Genomic DNA, 19,639 nt, shown 5'->3' with positions numbered 1-19,639 from the left:
CATATGCAAAATCTTTGCATCCTGACCCAAATGTGTCCTTGCTCTTGTCATGGTGCGGGGCCCCCATAGGCACAGGGCCCAACTGGTCCAATCGGCCTAAAACTGGCCCTGCAAAGAGTTCAGTGCAATTTAAGCTGCCAAAATTTGAAAAGCATACCACGCAAACATTTTAAAGTGACAAGAGTCTGAGGACCCACTTTGCAGCTTGGCATGGCTGAGAAACAAAGAACAAATAGCAGCAATAGCCTTTCAAGAGTAGAATATCCTAGAACATAACATCCAAGTAGAATACTACATCATCATGACGTAGATCTTCTACACAGTACAACTTAAAAGACCATTGTGGTAAAGAAAAGTTATAAAACAAAAATTACCATAGCGACAATTATGCTCAAAGCCTCTACTACAAAAAGCTTTTCTAGACCAAAATCAATAGAACTTGGTTAATGTAACTGGACGGCAACTACATTCCTATAGAAGCCTAATAATCTTCATATTTTAGTTTTAAGTATAGGAGTGGGTAAAGTTATAACTTCTTATCCACAGTTTAGTGAAACGTTCCTCCAGTGGCAATATTAAATGTAAAAATAAATTATGAAATGCTTGTTTGGCTTACTCAATTTGAAAAAACAATTTCCAAATAGGTCAGCACACAAATATAGGATCAAGAACTAAGAAACAGACTGATTTTTTATGTTCCCCCAAATGTGAGCAATTTTATTTTCTGGAGTATTGCCGTTATAAAATGGATAAAGCAATGCAAATCTTCTGTTGGTCCTAACTGTTGCACTCATCTCTGCACATTCTAGATTTAGAATTTTTGCATACCATCAATATTGAGCATCATGTTCCACATGGCTGGACGAACAGACTGGTGAAAGCCAAACCATACTTCTCGCCCACCACCGAGTGGGTGATAATAACCTTCAGGAGGAGAGAAGAAGGATCGACCAACTGGTGTGTACCTAGAGATATAAAAGCAAAATGCAAGTAGTACATCTTAAGGAGAACACTACATAGATAGTTGAGAAATTTGACTCTTCTGTGATAAAAGATTTATTTTAGTGTCCTTTATAAAAAAAAAAAAAAATTAAAGTAAATTTCACCTTCACAACCATTACAGAACTATAAACTTGAGCAACAATACTATTTAAAATACCTCATGGATGGTAGATGGCGAGTGATTACATCAAGAGCCTGAACAGAATCATCCGGAACTTCACTTAGATGCCCAGATAGAGCCTCTAAAAGAAGCTGAAGGCTCACTACAGAAACCCACTGAATAGTGACTTTGAAAGTCTGGTCTTTGCCTTCACCAGGAAGTGTCACTTCCAAATCAACCTGCAGAAATACAACAGTGTATTAAAAATAAGCCATTATAAAAGCAAACAATGCCTAGCCACTCCCATGGAATTGTTTAAAATAATATGAATTTGTTCTGTAGGACAACTACTCACATCATAAGTGAAAGGTTTTGTTTTTAATGTTAACATCACTTAACAAGCAGACCATAGGAAAAGAGCAGGGAATAAGTAGGGGCAGTGGTGAAGCTAAACTTAAGTGCATCCAAACACCAGTAGAAATCTAATACCAAAAAGGAATGTTTATTTCTAGGAAAAAAACTAATAAGAAGGTGGAAAGAGTCACTGCCTCCCACACATGCACAATGGCTGTCCGAAGTTAACCACCTATGCACATTGGAAATTGTAATATACAAATCTAGAGGTTCCATTAAAAAGTTACAAAAAATTTGGGGTAAATAGTTGGAACCAACTACTTAACAAATAGCACCCAACAGATGACAAGGGAAAAGAAATAGATGGTCAATCCCACTTAAATGCTAGGCTATAACAATGTTACGAATGTGATTGTATAATACAAAAGGTTATGCATTCCTATTATTTGTACAATGTGAAACCTGTCGTGATACAATACTGTAAGCAAAGATGACACATATGTGCTGACAAATCTCTAAGGAATCTGGTGTAAAATTAATTTTTCAAGTTTTGTTCAGTATATCAATAGCTGTAACAGGGTGTAGTGTGTCTTAACAGCCCAATGACAATCTTAATTCAGTAAGAATGAGCACATCAGCCCATTTGAGACAACGGATAATGGGAAACAATATTTAGACATGAGGGTATTCAAAAGGCTGAGAGAGGCTGGGAAGCAGCTGTTTCTCACTACCTGTCATAATAGTTCTAAAAGGGACAAAGAGCACTGAGCAGAACTTCTGCATAGTCAATTGAACAACTAAATGGCCAACACAACGTCTGATTGAAAATTGCTGAACTAAAAGATTGGTACAGTTAGTAGTAAACCAACTGCAAACATCTTGTAAAGTTTTAGAAATAAAATATGCATTTTTTGGTTTGTCTCCCAACTAGAAGGGGATAAGAAAAACAGCATTAAATATGCACACTAACATTCAGATTGCTATATGGCATATGTAAACACATTACACGCGGCAATCCAACAACCACAGAAAAAAACCTTCTTTTGCAATTTTGTGCAATTAAGCCTGATTGCTGTGTTTTACATACTAAGAGTTGAATGTTAGTAAATGGAAAGGTATTTTCAGGAGATTTGTTACCTGCAGATAGTGCAGTTTTCCCATGGGTGACAAATTATGTGCACCATTACTTTATAGGATATTCCCTACTTAGTTTAGCGCAAAATAAGAATTGCACATCTGCAGTGTCGGCAACACCTTTATTACCTGAAGCAAACGTCCTAACACATGGATGTCAATTCATTGCATACAGTAGGCCAAACTATTAAAAGTGGAAATAAAAATCTGTATACAAAGCTTGTGATTAATCACTCGAGAACTGTGGCATTACTAGCCTAAATTACTTACTCTGTCCCTGCCAATTGGTAGTGGTTGAGCAGTGTACATGTTCCTTTTACCATCATAACCTGGCTGGCAGTCTCCAAAAATTGGCATCTTGAAATGACGTACCATTGTATCCACCACCTCCCTGCATAACAAAAGAATTAACATACGGTACATCATATCGTGTTACTTGGCTGCCCTTAAAGGGTTGTTCACTGGAGTTAACTTTTAGTATGATTTATAGAGTGATATTCTGAGAATTTGCAATTGGTTTTAATTTTTTATTATTTGTGGTTTGAGTTAGGGTCGGACTAAATGGAGGTTTTTGGCGCGATCCGAAGCGCTGCGACAGAAGGTTAAGAGATAGAAATGTCGCAGCGTTAATCCGACACGACTGTCGGATCAATGCTGCGACTTCATCCGACATTTCTATCTCTAACCTTATTTTTGTTGCAGCGTATCGGATGGCGCCGAAAATGTCCATGTATTCCTACCCTTATTTAGCTTTTTATTCAGCAGCTCTACAGTTTGCAGTTTCAGCAATCTGGTTGCTAGGGTCCAAATTAAACTAGCAACCATGCTCTGATTTGAAAGAGACTGGAATATGAATAGGAGAGGGCCTGAATAGAAGAATGAGTAAGTGAAAGTAGCGATAACAATACATTTGCAGCCTCACAGAGCATTTGTTTTGTAGATTGTGTCAGTAAGCCCCATTTGAAAGCTGGAATGATCCAGAAGAATAAGGCAGATAATTAAGACTAAAACAAATGAATAATGAATACCAATTGGAAAGTTGCTTAGAATTGGTCATTCTATAACATATTAAAAGTACTCCAGTAATCCAGGATTCGGTCTTTTTCAGCAGGATTCGGCCGAATCCTTCTGCCCAACCGAAATGAATCTGAATCCTAATTTGCATATGCAAATTAGGGACGGGAGGGAAATTGAGTAACTTTTTGGCAGAAAACAAGTAAAAAATGTTTTCCCCTTCCCACCCCTAATTTGCATATGCAAATTAGGGTTCGGATTTGGTTCGGTATTCGGTCGAATCTTTCGCGAAGTATTCGGGGGTTCGGCCGAACCCAAAAAAGTGGATTTGGTGCATCCCTAATTAAAAGTTAACGTAAAGATGAACCACCCCTTTTATGAATAACTGTAGCATGGATTAAATCTATTCACAAACGCACAAAGTAGTGCTACACAATCAGCACTGCTTTTTGTGGCATCGGGTACCAACTGTGACTCGTCTGCTCAGGTCCGATTCATAATTCCAAACATATTGCTGCAGCACTCCGATAGTGAAAACTCTATTTATTTGTGCATCAGGTGAAGCAACGTTTCGGGCTTAACCAGCCCTTTATCAAGCACTATTAAACAACATTCAGGTACGTCTTTTCCATACACCACTTATTGTGGTTTGACTTTCTTTGTTCTTTAAGTCCACCAGAAAATCAGGTAAACATTAAATAAACCCAATAAGCTGGTTTATCTTAAATTTGGATCGAGTACTAAGTTTAATTATTACAGAGAAAAGGGAAATTAATGGAATCTATTGGAGACGGCTTTCCATAATTGGGAGCTTTCCGGTAATGGGTTTCCAGATAATGGATCCCATACCTGTACTGCAAAAGGCAGTAACCTTATTTTAATTAGCAGGATAAACTTTTAATTTGATGAAAAATACATATCAAACCCTTTTAAAAGCATGAAAAATTATTTATACAGTATATAGTTTTATACTACCTGTTGACTCTCCTTGGCCTTTTCTCTGGCTTGATGTCCACATCATAATGGTAGACATCTATCTTTGGGATCTGAACCTGAAAATGGTTTGCCAGTAGTCGAATTGACTTTCCCAATGTTCCCAGGCCAGGACGCCGCGGAGGCTGGAAGAGGTTAGTCGGTGGAGGGCCTGAAAGTAAGGTAGAGAGGGAAGAACATTATAGAACACAATTTAAGTTGCCTCTGAAGGCACCAACCAAATTATCTTACAATAAAAAAAAAAATTTTTTTTAATTTATTTTTATTCTGGAATTCAGAAAAGGTTTTACGGTTTGTTATGTAACGGTGGATACAAAACAAGGCATGCTTAAATGCACAAGACCTAAAGTTTTAAGTAAATTCTTAGCTCTCCATTTATGATGCTTAAATTCAATAATAAATCAAACAATCTAGTTTAAATAAACAGTAGCAAAAAAAAAAAAAAAAAAGTGTTTTAAAGTAATGAAATATATGTAGTGTTGAACTGCATTGGTACAACTGGTGTGGTTTGCTACTATAGTTTATATAATCAAGCTGCTGTGTATGTGGCCTGAAAAGGGAGAAAGGGTACAAGTTACACAGCAGATATCAGATAGGTTGTGTAGTATAAAAAGGAATTCTTCAGAACTTATTTATCATCTATTGTGTATCCTGTGCTTGAATGGCTGCCCCCATGGCTACACAGCAGCTTGTTTAAATAAACTATCATTGAAGCAAACAAACCAGTTTTACCAGTGCAGAGCAATAGCACATTATATTGTCATTCCTTAAAACACACTTTCATTTTTGGGTGTTGTTCCTTCAGTCATGATTTCCAGATATTTTCACCTAAATTTTTTCAATTAGGCAAGCTAAAACTAGCAAAATGATGCAAACAAATTAACCTTAATAATAATAACCTTAAGTTGCACTGGATGCAGTTAGGGTAAATAATGAAATGGAATGACCAGGCAGGCTTTTTCCTGTAGCCTATGGCTACCACAATGCCCCACTTGCAGGCATATCTTGCTCATACATAGTCAAGACTCACACATAAACGCATGCCCCAATCTTTGGCACAGGATATGAGCATGCACATGACCCAACTGCACTTGTGCATAATTAGGTAACAATCCCACACACATCTCCCCCCAAGTGTTGGATTAATTTATCCATAGGGATAGTGCTGCACTTATAACTTTATATAGAACATAGAATCAGATGTCATATACTTAGGCTTCCATGGCATGTTCCTCACATCAACTTCAAATCACCGCCATCCTTGCTGGTACCCTCAATATGCCGATGTACGTTTTGCTAGATTAGCGACCTAGGACGTACGTACATGACATGGAAGCACAAGTATATAACATCTGAACTTATGCCATCATACCTTCCAACATTTTGGAAATAGAAAGAGGGAAAAAAGATTTGTCATGCTGGTTGAGCTGTCAAAATTGGGTCTGTCCCACTCAAAACTGGAGAGGTGGGAGGTATGTGTTATATAAAGTTACAAGTGTGGCACTATCCCTATGGAGAAATTAGTCCAACACTTGCGGGAAAGAGGTGTGCGGGATTGTTATCTAATTATGCAACCAATTGACTAAACATTGTGGATAAGCATTCCACAGAAAATACATAACTTGGTTGCTATCTAGACACACAGTGGAGAATCCCTTCAAGCCCCTCAACGTGCACAAGGGAATGGCACTTTATTTAGAATATAATGTGATATTTGGGGAGAGACTAATGTCCTTGAGCGGACACTGAAGTGGGCAGTTTAAGTCAAGCACCTTTAAATTTTAATCTTCTGTCCAGAGCGATACTGCATAGAATAATTGTTGAGGGATATTTTGTAAATTGTGCTGGCACCATTCTGACTTCTAACACATACTGCTGAACTATAACTCACAACTTATGTTCGAAGCAGTATGCCTGTGTAGCAGGAATTCTACACTATACATAGGCACGGAGGAGGATTCCTTCACTGCATATTGTTAAACTATAATTCACAAGTTGTGTGGAAGATCATGCCTGTATAGCAGGAATTTAAATTATATAAAGACAGAGGAGAATTAATTTGAACTCCTAAGAAGTTTTGTGAACAAGGTGTTGGCATCATTGTGTAAAAGGTCACAGTTTAAAAGCGTGTTAAGAAGTTTTGTGATATAGGGTCATCTAACTTATCCCGAAGGTAGATTTTAATTAAGCATGACGCCCCTTGTATTTTAAACCCGTCAATGTTATATTTACATTTTGTACAAGTTTTATAATGCTATTTTGAGTATTACCAAATAAAAGGACACAATAAATGGACTTCAAACCGGTTTCATAACGATATTGTGTAGGTATTAATGTGCACAACAATACACCACCATTTTTCAAGTACACTCAATTATTGGGTGTGGAGCACCCCCCTATTTTTGCAAATTATTGGGGACCGGTGATTTTACCTGTGCCAATTGTCTCAAATACTGTGGTGTCAATATTAAACTAAATTAATGACAGGAATAACATAACACTAGCACTATCTGGCAATTAGTGAAGCTCAGTTACATAGATGAGCTATGCAGGTGATTTTTTACTCTTTTATTACTATCTATTTGAATTATATTTAGGTAAACAAAACACCTTGCTGTCTGTTACATTTTGGAGGTAATAGGGCTCTTTATGATGTGCAATAAGCTCATGATGTGCAATAAGCTCATTTTATATATAAAAATGGCATAACACACATTAAAAAAAAATTACATAAACAAATTCTAATGAGGAACTGTCTACACCTACTCTGCAGATGCTAGTATCACAAGACTACTATAATTCTAGCCACACCCCATACTGACCAACTATCTGGGCAGAAAGTCTATTTTCAGAGAATCATGGTACATTGAAAATGAACTGTCCTGCTAGGAGAGGTTTTGCATCACAGTTCTTTAAAATGAAGACATTCCACAACACTAAATCCATTTGTGTAAACATATGTCTTCAAAAATGTAGTGAAGCAACACAGATGCCTGCCAACAAATCTATTAAGGATGTCCACCTGTTCATACATTTCTGGAAGAGTTTGTCAGCAAGGCAGGTCTTGGTGATGGAATGAGAGAATCTACCATAAAGCCTTAAAGGGGTTGGTCACTTTCAAACACTTTTGAGTTTAGTTGGTTTCAGATTGTTCAACAGAAATAAAGACTTTTTCCCCAATGACTTTCTTTTCTTTAAAGTTTAATTTTTCACCTTCTAAAGGAGCTCGGGGGGGGGGGGGGGTCGCAGACTCCGTAACTGTTTTAAATTGATACATTTAGTTGATACTTTTGTTATCTTTGTCCCTGCTAAGAAGAATCCCTGCGCTTCTTTAAAGGCAGAAAAAAGAAGCTAGAAGTTAGAATGGATACAATAGTTGCTAATATTCCACAGATACTGCTGAGAAATGTATCAACTAATTGTAACTAAATGAAACAAATTGCAACAGTTCAGATGCATCTGGATCAATGAGCTGCCAGACAAACATTAAACTTACATTTTGGGAAAATGGTACAAAACAAAAGATGGAAAGTAACTGAAAAAAAGCCTGTTTATATTGAACAATCTGAAATTAACTAAACTGAAAAGTGTTTGGAAGGTGAACAAACCCTTTAAGCGGTTTACTTCAGGTTCTTTATAACCTCACTAACTCATATACCCTACTTTCTAATACAAGGTGGACACAGACGTTGATTTAAGTGCAATCTGACAAATCTGTTAAATTATCAGGTGGTTAGTGGGCACCGAACGATTTTTTATTGGTCCAGTTAGAAGATTTTCATTGTTCACAGTGAAATCTATCCTTTGTTTGCAGGGTCAAGCAGGCAGCTGCTCCCAGTTTTCCTAGCTTCAACTAGACAATATTGCTTGAAATGGTCTTTTTTGTTGATGACCAAAAAGTACATTTAGGGTTAGTTCACACAAGGAGATTTGGGGAGATTTTGTCGCTTGGTGACTAATCGCCTCGACTTCTGGGCGACAATCTCCCCAAACTGCCTCCTCGTGTCTTCCCATCTGGTAAAATGAAAAGTCGCCTGCGCTAAAGCACACGCGTTGCGGTGTTGTCCGAAGTCGCCTCACGAGGATTAATTAGTTTATTAATCAACAAGTACTATTTTAATGGAACAGTAACATTAAAACGCGTTTTAAAAGTAATAAAAATATAATGCCCCACACGGTTTATATAAATAAGCTGCTGTGTAGCAATGGTGGTTGCCATTCAAAGGAGACAAGGTTCAAGTTACACAGCAGATAAGCTCTGTAGAACATAATGGTGTTATCTGTTATCTACAAATTAACCTGTGCCATATAGCCCTTTTTCAATTTCCACCACAGCTACACATCAGTTTGTTTATATGAACTATAGTAGTGTTTCTGAAGCAAACAGATCAGTTGTACCAGTGCAGAGCAACAGTACATGATATTTTTACTACTTTAAACAACTTTCATTTTTTGGTTTTACTGTTCCTTTAAGCAGAAATAGGGTTTTTTATTTATTTACCACAGACCTCTGTGATTCCACAGATAAAAGAAACCTTGATACTAAGGGGCAGATTTATCAAAATTCACAGCATTATGGCTCACCACAGAAAAATGCATCCACTTTATATTCATTCCAACAGGATATTTAAATGTGGAATTGGGTGAAAGTTAGTATAGTATAGTTTGATAAAAGGAATAGAAAGTAGGGGAATTTTTTTCTGTGGTGAGCGCTAATCAACCACGCTTATCCCCCAAAGAGTAGTTGATACCGTGCAAGCGGCAGCTACAGCTGCACTTTTAAGGTGGCCATACGCAGGCAGATTAAAGCTACTGATATCGGTCAAACTATAAGATCGGCTCATTTGGGGAGGTCGACAAACAAGCTATTTCCCTGATATGCCCACCAAGGTCGATATCGGGTTCTTCTGAACGGTCGGCCCTAGGGCCAAACAATTGGATTATACGAAGATAATGGGCTCAGGAGGGTCATAAAAGAGCATCAAGCAGCTGATATGGTACTGAAACGCAGTTAAAATTAAACTTACCAGACCGATATCTGGTAAATTTTTTGCCGGATATCGATCGGGGAGAACTGTCGGAAGCCACAACACACAGGCAGATAAGATGCCGAATCGATCTAAAGGAGAGATATAGGCATCTTAAATCTGCCCGTGTATCGCCACCTTTAGACCGATATAGCATTTTATCTGCAATCTTGTGGGGGCTTCCGACAGGTCTCCCTGTTCGATATCAGGACAAAAATCAGCCAGACATCGATAGGGCAGGTTTGCTTTTTCTGGTGATCAACTAGCTGATGCAGTCCTCATCCCGTCTGCACCCAGTCTCTGTTGTAATCCGATCATTCAGCCCTAGGACCGAATTTTCAGATTAACCTGTTATCGCCCTGCCTTTGATGGGCATATTGGGGAAAAGATCCGCTCATTTGGCAACCTCGCCAAACAAGCGGATCGTATGGTGTATGCCTTTTTTTAGTCGAGAGGATGTACTTGGCACTCTCCTGAAGACAGATAATAAACAGAACGTGCCACACCACCTACTAGCCGCATGCCCTCCACCACAAAAAGAAAGAAACAAAAATGTTAAAGAGTGCTGTAGTGGAGACTACTATTTACAAGCCTGATATAGCAATAGAAGCCATTGGCTCCGAGCAGCGACTGAGCCCGTGTAGCTCCCAGTTTAGTGTTGTGTTCCCAGCAAACCACTCTCCTCGGCTTTAAATGGCAAAAAGCAACAGTATACAAACCCCCGATCAAATCGAACACTCGTGCGCGTGCGTTTACACAAATATCCCTCTCTTGTCCCACTTATACCCACGTAATCGTATCAGTCGTTCACATGATGCTTCCCCAGGCCTATCAACCTCGGAGACTGCCTGCCATTTGCTTCCGCTTTGCCTCCCAACCCAAATGTCCAACTCACCAGGCCCCACCGCCTCCATCTCCGCTGCTGTCCTCTCCGGGAGTCTCTTTTTCTCCGGAATATTTGCTACGGGTTGGGGTCCCTCTAAGCACAGAATCGGGGCCGGCGGAGGGGGAAGCCTCACTGACCAAAGGAGGCCTCGTCGTACAGTGAAAGGGAGGTATAATGAGCCTCCGAGTAAACGTCGGCTCTATTGGAGGCTGTCCCGCCCGCACTCCGCTTACTAACACCGCGAAGCAGCTATTCGGTAGCCTCAGATAAGCGGCGTCGTCACCGGGAGAGTGCTACTACGAGCGAGGATCAAGCGTGGAACGAGAGCGCGCACGGAGGGCGATTCGGGAGCGCGCACACAAGTCTGTGCGCGCGAGTTAAAGAACAGCGCACGTTTAGGCCACTCTAGTTTGTCCATGGGGGAAAAAGCATTGCATTCATAACAACAGACACTTCAGCCCTCCACTAGTTGGAACACCTTCAGGGGTGGCTCTGAGTTGTATTAAAATAAAAGATGGAGGGCAGCTGCTGCTAGTAAGCAGGTAACGGATGTCGTGTATTCTCCACAACTTCCCCACGACTCTACAAAGCATAAAAAGTGGGTGGGGAGCTTTTGTGTAAACTCCCCCGAATTTGGTTGTCACATTTAAAGGTAACATCCGCCCAAAATGTTTAAAAATGAAATGTGGAAAATGAAATCATGTCATACCAATATTGTAAATGAGGTTAAAGGGATATGTCATGGGGAATTTTTTTTTTTCTTCTTCAAAACGCATCAGTTATACTAGTGCTGCTCTAGCAAAATTCTGCACTGAAATCTGTTTCTCAAAAGAACAGATTTTTTTATATTTAATTTTGAAATCTGACATGGGGCTAGACATATCGTCAGTCTCCCAGCTGCCCCTAGTCATGTGATTTGTGCTCTGATAAACTGTAGTCATTTTTTACTGTAAGTCGGAGTTATATCACCCCCTCCCTTTCCCTCCAGCAGCATAAGGGCTCTTACAGACGAGCGTTTGAAGCTGCACTCCCCTGCGTTCCGTTTTTATGTGTTCAGCCACAGGGGAGCGCAGGAGTAGACGCATTCAGTTTTTTTCAATGGGGCTGTACTCACACAGGCGTATGTAGGCGCAGAACGCAGAAAAAATGCAGCATGTTGCGTTTCAACCTGCGTTCAGCGCCGACATGCACCTGTGTGAGTACAGCCCCATTGAAAAAAACTGAATGCGTCTACTCCTGTGCTCCCCTGCGGCATAACACATAAAAACGGAACGAAGGGGAGCTCAGTTTCAAACGCTCGTCTGTAAGAGCCCTAAAGGTGGCCATACACAGGGAGATCCGCTTGTTTGGCGATGTCACCAAAGGAGCAGATCTATCCCCGATATGCCCACATTGAGGTGGGCGATATCAGGCTGATCCGATCATGGGCAATAGGGCCCAACGATTGGATCAGAATGGAGGCAATACGGGTGGTGGGATCATGGGATCGAATCAACAAATAGATGCGGCCGTTATGCAACTGGATTTTTTACCCTGCCTGATCGACATCTGGCCTACTTTTGGCCAGATATTGATCGGGGACGCCCCACACACACAGGCCAATAAGCTGCCGACTCGTTTTGTCGTCAGCTTTTATCAGCCCGTGTATGGGTGGCCTTAACAACAGAACAATGGGAAGCTGTATAACAGAAGATAACAGCTGCCTGGTAAATATAAGAACAGCACTTAATAGTAAAATCCAGATCCCACTGCAACACATTCAGCAAAATTGAGTCCCACTGCGACACATGCAGTTCAGTTGAGTAGGAGAAACAACAGTCTGCCAGAAAGCAGTTCCACATGACCAGGCAAAATGACCTGAGATGGAGCCTACATACCAATATTACAATTAAAAGTACACTTGCTGGTTCAGGAATTAAATTTTATATGGTAGAGTTAATTATTTGCAGTGTAAACAGTGTAATTTAGAAATGAAAACCACATCATAAAAATCATAACAGAATCCAATCCAATGCAAGGTGCAGCGCACAGGGTTGATAAACCCTGTCCTTACTACCTGCCACAGGGCAGACAGTAAGTACAAGGCTGCCATCATGGCCTGCATCCACCTCCATTACTTATCTTGCGTTTTTGAATCATATGCAAGTTGGGGGACACCTGTTTGCCACCCTCCACCTGACCCTTATATACAGTATACACAGCACTGCTGAAAAGGAGTCCAGAGATCTGTAGCAATTCTGCTAGCATAGAAAATTACAGAAGAAGCAGACCCTGCAGCTACGGGTGATCTGCATTCTCTGTATAGGGTCAGGAGTTGACCTATGATTTTGGCCCGGAAAAAAATGTATGGGTGGGGCCCGGTCCATAAAGTAACCCCAATGGACCCTCGGAGCGCAACTAAATATGGTGGACAAAGCTTTGTTAAGGTGGCCATACACAGGCCTTTAAAATATGCAAAGGAAATAGATACACAAATAAATCTTGCTTATTCTTCCCATAAATTGCTTATGCTTCCCATACCAAACATTTAGAGGATAACTACTGCATGAATCACAAATACATATTTGGAAATGTTAATGGACAGTTACATTTCATTTCAAGAATTTAAACATAGGAACCACAAAACAGTAATTGTGGCATGTGCAATAGGTGCCCCTTTGGCACAGATCAGAGCTTGTAAATTTATCTTGTAACCAGCTGAGAGTTCTTTTTGTAGGGATTTTTGCCAAATTTTCCTTCAGATCAATTCTAATTTCAAGTGATCTTGCATGTTTAGGATCTCCCCTCATCTTACTTTTCTTCAAGTATCTTATGGTGGATTTTGGAGTAGGTTTAGGATAATCTTGTAGGAGCCATTCCCTTTCCATCTTTTTCACAGTTTCACATTGGCATCCAGAATTTAGTGATATTTAGTAGAATCCATTCTTTCTTCACCACATACAAGATTCCTGTTCCATGGTCTGCCACACAAGCACATAGTATAATGGATTCACACAGTATTTAATTTTTAGCAAGGTGTTCTTTAAATGCTCCTTTCCCCAAACAAACTTTGGTGTTTGTGGTTACATTTTTACTTTAACAGTTCACTACGCTTGTTTCAAAAGGCCTGTGGCTTATCTAGATGCTATTTTGCACACCTAAGACGTTGACATTTTGATGAGGTGGCAGCTAAGGGATCCTTCCAAGCAGATCATGTTCGTACAAGCAATGCTGCACTATGGAATGATGCAATACAACCACTGTTGGAGCCAAACCTTCATGCAGGTCCTTTGCAGTCATATGAAGATTTGGCTTTCAGCATACCAGCAGTTCTCAGTTTGTTTTCTCAGTGTTCCAGACCTTACCTTGATTTATTGATGGCATTATGGACAGTGAAAATTGCAAGCTGGAAGAATTTTGCAATGTTTTATAGCCCTCCCCTGCTTTGTAAGCATCAACTGGCTTTATTTTCTGAATCTTATTCACTTGCTTAGAGCAACCCATGGTTGAGTGCAAGCCCAAAGTCTGGGGTGTCAGAGATTTTATTAAGCTCTGCAGTTGTTAACAGGTGACTACACCTGTTAAACTTTGTATAATTGGACAAGTGGAAGAGACACATGCAACATTACAAAGACAGCAGGAGCTTTGGGGGGTTAAATGAATGGCTAAAGTCTTGGTGAAGGAAAGTGTTTGACTTCATAGAGCGATGGGTTTATTTTTCCTTGGGGTTTAACTTTTGGATTGCACCTCAATGAAAGGCGATTCCTTTGTGCTAGGGGAAAAGGAGGAGGGAGGGATGTGCCATAGTATAGCATCTAAGGTGATCCCACTGTTACAAAGAAAACTGTAAAAAATAAACTTAGATCTATATCTTTATTGCATAAGATACATATCAGAGGGAAAAGTGTAACCTATGCTATGTATACATGCACTGAAAATTATATAATTGCTATCATTGAGACATTGTGAGATTAAACATGTGACTGTGCCATGAATTTATATGGTTATGTATATATGGGAGGAACAGAGATTAAAAAGGGCGGAGAAGTTTGTCTTTATGTAAAGCCAGAATTAAACCATGCACAAAAGAAATTGCCCAGAGGGATTCCACCCCCTCTCCAGTATTATCTCTGGTAGATATTTTGGCTGGACTAGAGGTTACAAAGAAAATAGTCATTGGTGTGAGCTTCAAACTACCCATATAAGTGAGGAGAATGAAGCCCAGCTACTATTACAAATGGAAGTGAATTCAGAACTAGGTCGGTCAAGTTGTTATGAGTCACATCAGTTATCCAGACATTGACTTGAGTAATAGGATGGCCAAGACCGTAAGAGCTAGCAGGTTTGTAAATATGCTAATTAACGATTTCAGGTACTGTTGTTTAGGAACCTACTATGAAAGTTTCTCTGTTGGATCTAGTAATATCCAATAATATCAACTCATATCTAGCATTTGCGTGGGTAAGCATTTGGGAGACTAGTGATCATAACACAGCCTCCTTTTGGATTATGGTACAGGGACAACTCTAACGGAGTAAACAAAACACAAAATTTAGACAATTTGGTAAACTTTGGCAATTTAAGGGCAGTTATAATTTGTTAAGAAGCAGCCAACCCTGCAGTCCCGGCCCCCCTTTTCCATGGCCCCCTGAACAGTTACGCCACTGGATGTGAACAATTAATCCAGTACTGATACTTTCTTTAAAGCTTTCATTAGATGAGCAATCTCAGCAGTCAAACTTTAATAAGGGGGGGGGGGCAGAGGCAGCCCACGTGATGTTCATTTGAAGAAGCATAAGTGGTTCTTTATGGTTAGGGCAGTGAGATTTTGGAATGCCCTGCTGGGTGATGGCAGATTCTATTAAAGAAGAACTAAACCCCTCAATAAAAAAATCCCTTCGTACTTCCCTAGGTAGTCTTACCTCCATGCTCCCTATCTGGACTGGGAATCAATACAGGCCCCTGGCATTCCAAGTACAAAGAGTCCCCAAACAGCCCCCACCTTCCCACAATCTGGTTGCTAGGATCCAGTAAGCAACCAGGCAGTGGTTTGAATGAAACACTCAAGAGGAATAAAATAGGTCTTCAATAGAAAAATAATAAAAATGAACAATAAAATTGTAGCCTCCCAGACTAAGCTACATTCAGAATTGATCACTATGGTGCATGCAGATCCACAAGGGAACAATGAATGGGTCTGTACCCAAAGGAGCACACAAATCATGACTGCAGATTTATGGATGTCACAGCTCTCATTAACTACTAACTGGAAATGGTATTGAAGAATTCTTACTAGTGAGATCAAGTGAGAAAAAACAGATGTATTCCCATATTTAATTCACAGTCTGCCCGAGGCGGCACTAGAAATGCTGCCCCCCCCGTCCGTCGCGCTTACCTAAAAATCTCCAATGGGAGTCAGACGGGGCCGCATTGCTAGCGCAGAGAGCAAAATTCCGCTCTCTGCGCTAGAAAAGCCAAATTTCCGGTTTAATAACCAGAAATTTGGCTCTTAAAGTTACCAGGAGTGGCTTTTTGTCACCTCTGGTAACTTCTGGGGAGCTGCCGCCTGAGCCCATGCTATGTAGAATAAAAGGGAAAGGGTAATCATTATTGGAGTTAAATCTGAGTTAAAATAAAATCAGGTTTTCAAAAGACAGTTTTGTGAATATGGTGGATTTGTATACTTTGGCATTAAATTATCATTTCAGAAAGTCACTAAGTAAATGCGGGGTACCCCATTTCTCCATACAAATATGGAGTATATAAAGCTGGCATATGTTTTTTGGAGGTGTTAAATGTTGCTTGTCTTAAGTCAAATTATGTAAAATTAACAACATTGGTTTTGACATTAAAAAAAAAAAAGGAGTAGTTGATACAATTGTGAAATTTAAGTTGTCTTAGCTCCAATTTAGTGTATTCTCCCCTATTTCTTTCAGAGGCAGGCAACATCTGTGCTAATCCAGGTTTGTGAATAGCACAGCTGGAGCTCTCAGATATTTATTCAAAGCTTCACTCATGCGATCATATACTCAAAAGGGTTAGCTTGAGCCAAAGTGATCAAACACTATTTTCACAATAGCAGTGTAGTATATCTAGGATTGATTCTGCATCCCACCATCTGAGATGGCCTTGCGAATGCTACCCACCTCACCTTGATGGAGTGGGGGGAGCACATCGCTAGCACATCACTAGTGCAAAGAAAGTAAATACGCTTTCTGCATATGAAGTGCTACATTTCTTATTTAGAAAAAAAAAAAAAAACTTTCCCCTTAACTTTCCCAGAGATTTTTTTATTCTGTCCATGGTATACTGCTACACACTACCCCAGCTGAGTGGGCTGCCACCTTTGGCACCAAGTATAAATTTTCAAGATTCATTCCTTCTTGAGGACGACATATATTCTGCATCTCAACAGCTGCTCAGCTGAGCATGTGTATGTCACAGACACTTTCCAAGATGGTGACCCTCTGTGACAAGTTTGAAGTTCTTGATCATTGCCGTCATTGAGAAGCTGAAACTTTATACTGGTGCAATAAGTTCAGTATTTAAAATATGCCATTTTTAACTATGCTCATTTTTAGGGTTTGGTTCTCCTTTAACCCATGGATATTTCATAATTTGGAAAATATGTATCCTGCAGATTAGGCAGTACTAGCAGCATGTGTAAGCAGCTTGTAAAGCTGCAGGCATTGGCAGGGCATACAGAGTCTTCACAGCTGAAATATAAGAGGTTGCATGTAATTTACCACCAAATTGATACATTCGGTTATTAGAGGGCCCTGCCCAAAAGTGATTACAATCTATAGGAAAAAAAAATATGCCAATAAAAATTTGGTGTATGTTTTTTGGTATTATTAACACTGGCATTAATGTAAAATTCCTGAAGATGGGAGTTACAACTGGCTAAACTGCTTTAGTCCAACTTTTTGACTATAAAATTGGTGTAAGATAAATAAAAAAAGCCTTTTAGAGAATTGTAATGTAACTTTAATGTTTTTCTGGCATAAAAATTTACTCAAATTGAATTCATCATAAATCCACTTTCTTTAATTTCTTTCTAGTGTTATGATTATTCAACAGTAGATTTTTTTTAAAATTGATTAACTATAACTGGCCACAATGTGTGATCATTCAGAATGATCAGTTAGCCCACCAGCTGATTTACACAGGCCAAACTACCTCAGAGATGTCAACTATCCCTATTTCATTAGGATGATAATTACTCTGGATAATCTTCTCTTGAATGTATTTGAGCCCTTATTTCAATTTACTATTTAGATTACAGTCGGATTAAGTTTACATTTATGCACCCACATGACTGGATAATTATCATCCTAATGACATGAGCTGGGTGAAATCTGTTTCTCACCACAACTTATGTTTAGCCATCTAGACACAGAACACCTAATGCTGGGCAATAGCACCGCACACACATATTAAAAGAATAGGTTTTATGCAGCTCCTGTAGTTTTGCTCTTCAAACACTGATTTATGAGTCACATGTTACTCGCCAGTTACTTGTACTTGCAGTTTTTAATGGCAGACTCCCATGTCAACAAATTTGAATTGCCTAGGTATGAGGGTATTCATTTCGTTGGAAGTAAAATGCTGAAGACACAAGCATACAGCCAATCAGGTGCTGCTGTAGATTGTTAACCCACAGAGGGCTAGTCAAGAAACAATAACACTCATATGACAAAACTCCATTTTTTTTGTACATCTCCCCAACATGAACATTTCCACATGGCACATGTGGACAGTAGGTTAGGGACTTCTCATCAACACAATAACAAGAGATAATCATAAGCACTACAGCATTTGTTAAATAGTTGCTAGAAGGAGTATTCTGTGAGTTGCAGTTTCACAAAAGATCCAATACAGTGTTTCTTATTAATAAAAATAAGTAGTATTGCCAATATTTTTGGCAATACCTCACCAAATAATGTGCACCATTCATCTATGAAAATGAGTAATCTAATTTTTTCCAAAACCTGTTTTTGTTTATGTATGTATGTATAGTTAGCAAAGTATCTTTAAACTTACCAACATTTTGCAGACACCCAGCACTTCCATTTTTAGTAACATCTCGGCAGACCGTTTCACTTTCGCATAAAGTTTTTCTGCCCATTCTCTCCTTCTGCCTCAAAAATCACTTCAAATGAGCAAACCTCAGCAACTTTAACACACCTGCTTATATTGGATTTTCCCAGTTCTCTACCACTCCACCCAGGTAGGACTGCCTGTCATCCATCACACCTGAAGATACTTTTAAATGAGGAAAAAGTGTTTTCCTAAATGAAACATCTGTGATGACTGTAATTACTACAAGTGCATGTATGCCATTAATAATCTGTTAGGGAAAATATATAATTGCTGTAGTAGATAAAGAGAATTTTTCTGCTTTGTTGAGGTGCCTGGAATATATATTGCAGCATTCACCATAAAAGAAATATGTCAAAAAGCATAGAAAAATTCAGCTTTGACATTTTCTACAACTGCACCCCTCACTCACCTTCACATAAAATGAACTGAAATGAAATCTTTGACAAGACCAGTCTCTAGTGATGCCAAACCAATAACTACTCATTGTGTAACTCCATATAATATATGTTGTGGGTAAAAACTCTTTAGACTTCCAAACACCTAATTCACTATGAATGTAATTCTCCCTCTTAGATACAGATACAGGGTCTACAATCCATTATCCAGCTAGATCCAAAATCTAGAATTGCAATTTCCCAGATTCTTATTTATTACTTGACTGTAACTATGCTACATAAATCTATGGTGACAAAAACAATCCTGTTGGATTTTTTAAAATGTTTTTGTAGCATTAAGAAATGGAGCTCCAAATTACAGAAACACCCCTTATTTTAGAATCTTGCCTCAGGTGGCAGGGCCCCACAAGTAACTGGGGTAGCAAAAAGCTGCTCCTGGTAACTTTAAGAGCTGAAATTCCAGTTACTTAACCTGCAGTCTGCAGATCTCCCAGTGTTTGTCTGCATTTATACATATAGGAGAAGTTAATTCTAATACCTTGTGCTGATAATTTGTAATTGTAAGACACATAAAAAATGCATAGTTTCACATTCACATCACAACATGTCACATCAAAATCTGCTCCATGTGTCTGCACACAGGCTGATGCCA

General features: G+C 39.3%; 1 protein-coding gene across 3 annotated transcripts in view; it reads right to left on the bottom strand.

Annotated features, from left to right (window-relative positions):
- The window catches only part of ago4.S (argonaute 4, RISC catalytic component S homeolog), a 46,031-nt gene extending 27,333 nt beyond the window's left edge, over window positions 1-18,698 (bottom strand). Inside the window, exons 1-5 of one of the 3 annotated variants that reach the window (XM_041583984.1) lie at window positions 18,533-18,698; window positions 4,580-4,748; window positions 2,861-2,981; window positions 1,160-1,341; window positions 829-965 (exon numbers count right to left, since the gene is read on the bottom strand). In XM_041583984.1, the coding sequence (XP_041439918.1) occupies window positions 829-965; window positions 1,160-1,341; window positions 2,861-2,981; window positions 4,580-4,748; window positions 18,533-18,617 (694 nt within the window). In that variant the 5' untranslated portion in view covers window positions 18,618-18,698. Of the gene's footprint in view, window positions 1-828; window positions 966-1,159; window positions 1,342-2,860; window positions 2,982-4,579; window positions 4,749-10,519; window positions 11,037-18,532 lie in introns of those variants that run through there. The other 2 variants (XM_041583982.1, XM_041583983.1) reach the window with 2 other exon arrangements.
- Between the last annotated feature and the right edge of the window lie 941 nt (window positions 18,699-19,639).

This window comes from Xenopus laevis, chromosome 2S (assembly GCF_017654675.1).
Source record: "Xenopus laevis strain J_2021 chromosome 2S, Xenopus_laevis_v10.1, whole genome shotgun sequence".
Classification (NCBI taxonomy): domain Eukaryota; kingdom Metazoa; phylum Chordata; class Amphibia; order Anura; family Pipidae; genus Xenopus; species Xenopus laevis.
The sequence above is the reverse complement of the archived record's forward strand: the minus strand, read 5'-3'. Positions and strand labels throughout refer to the sequence as shown.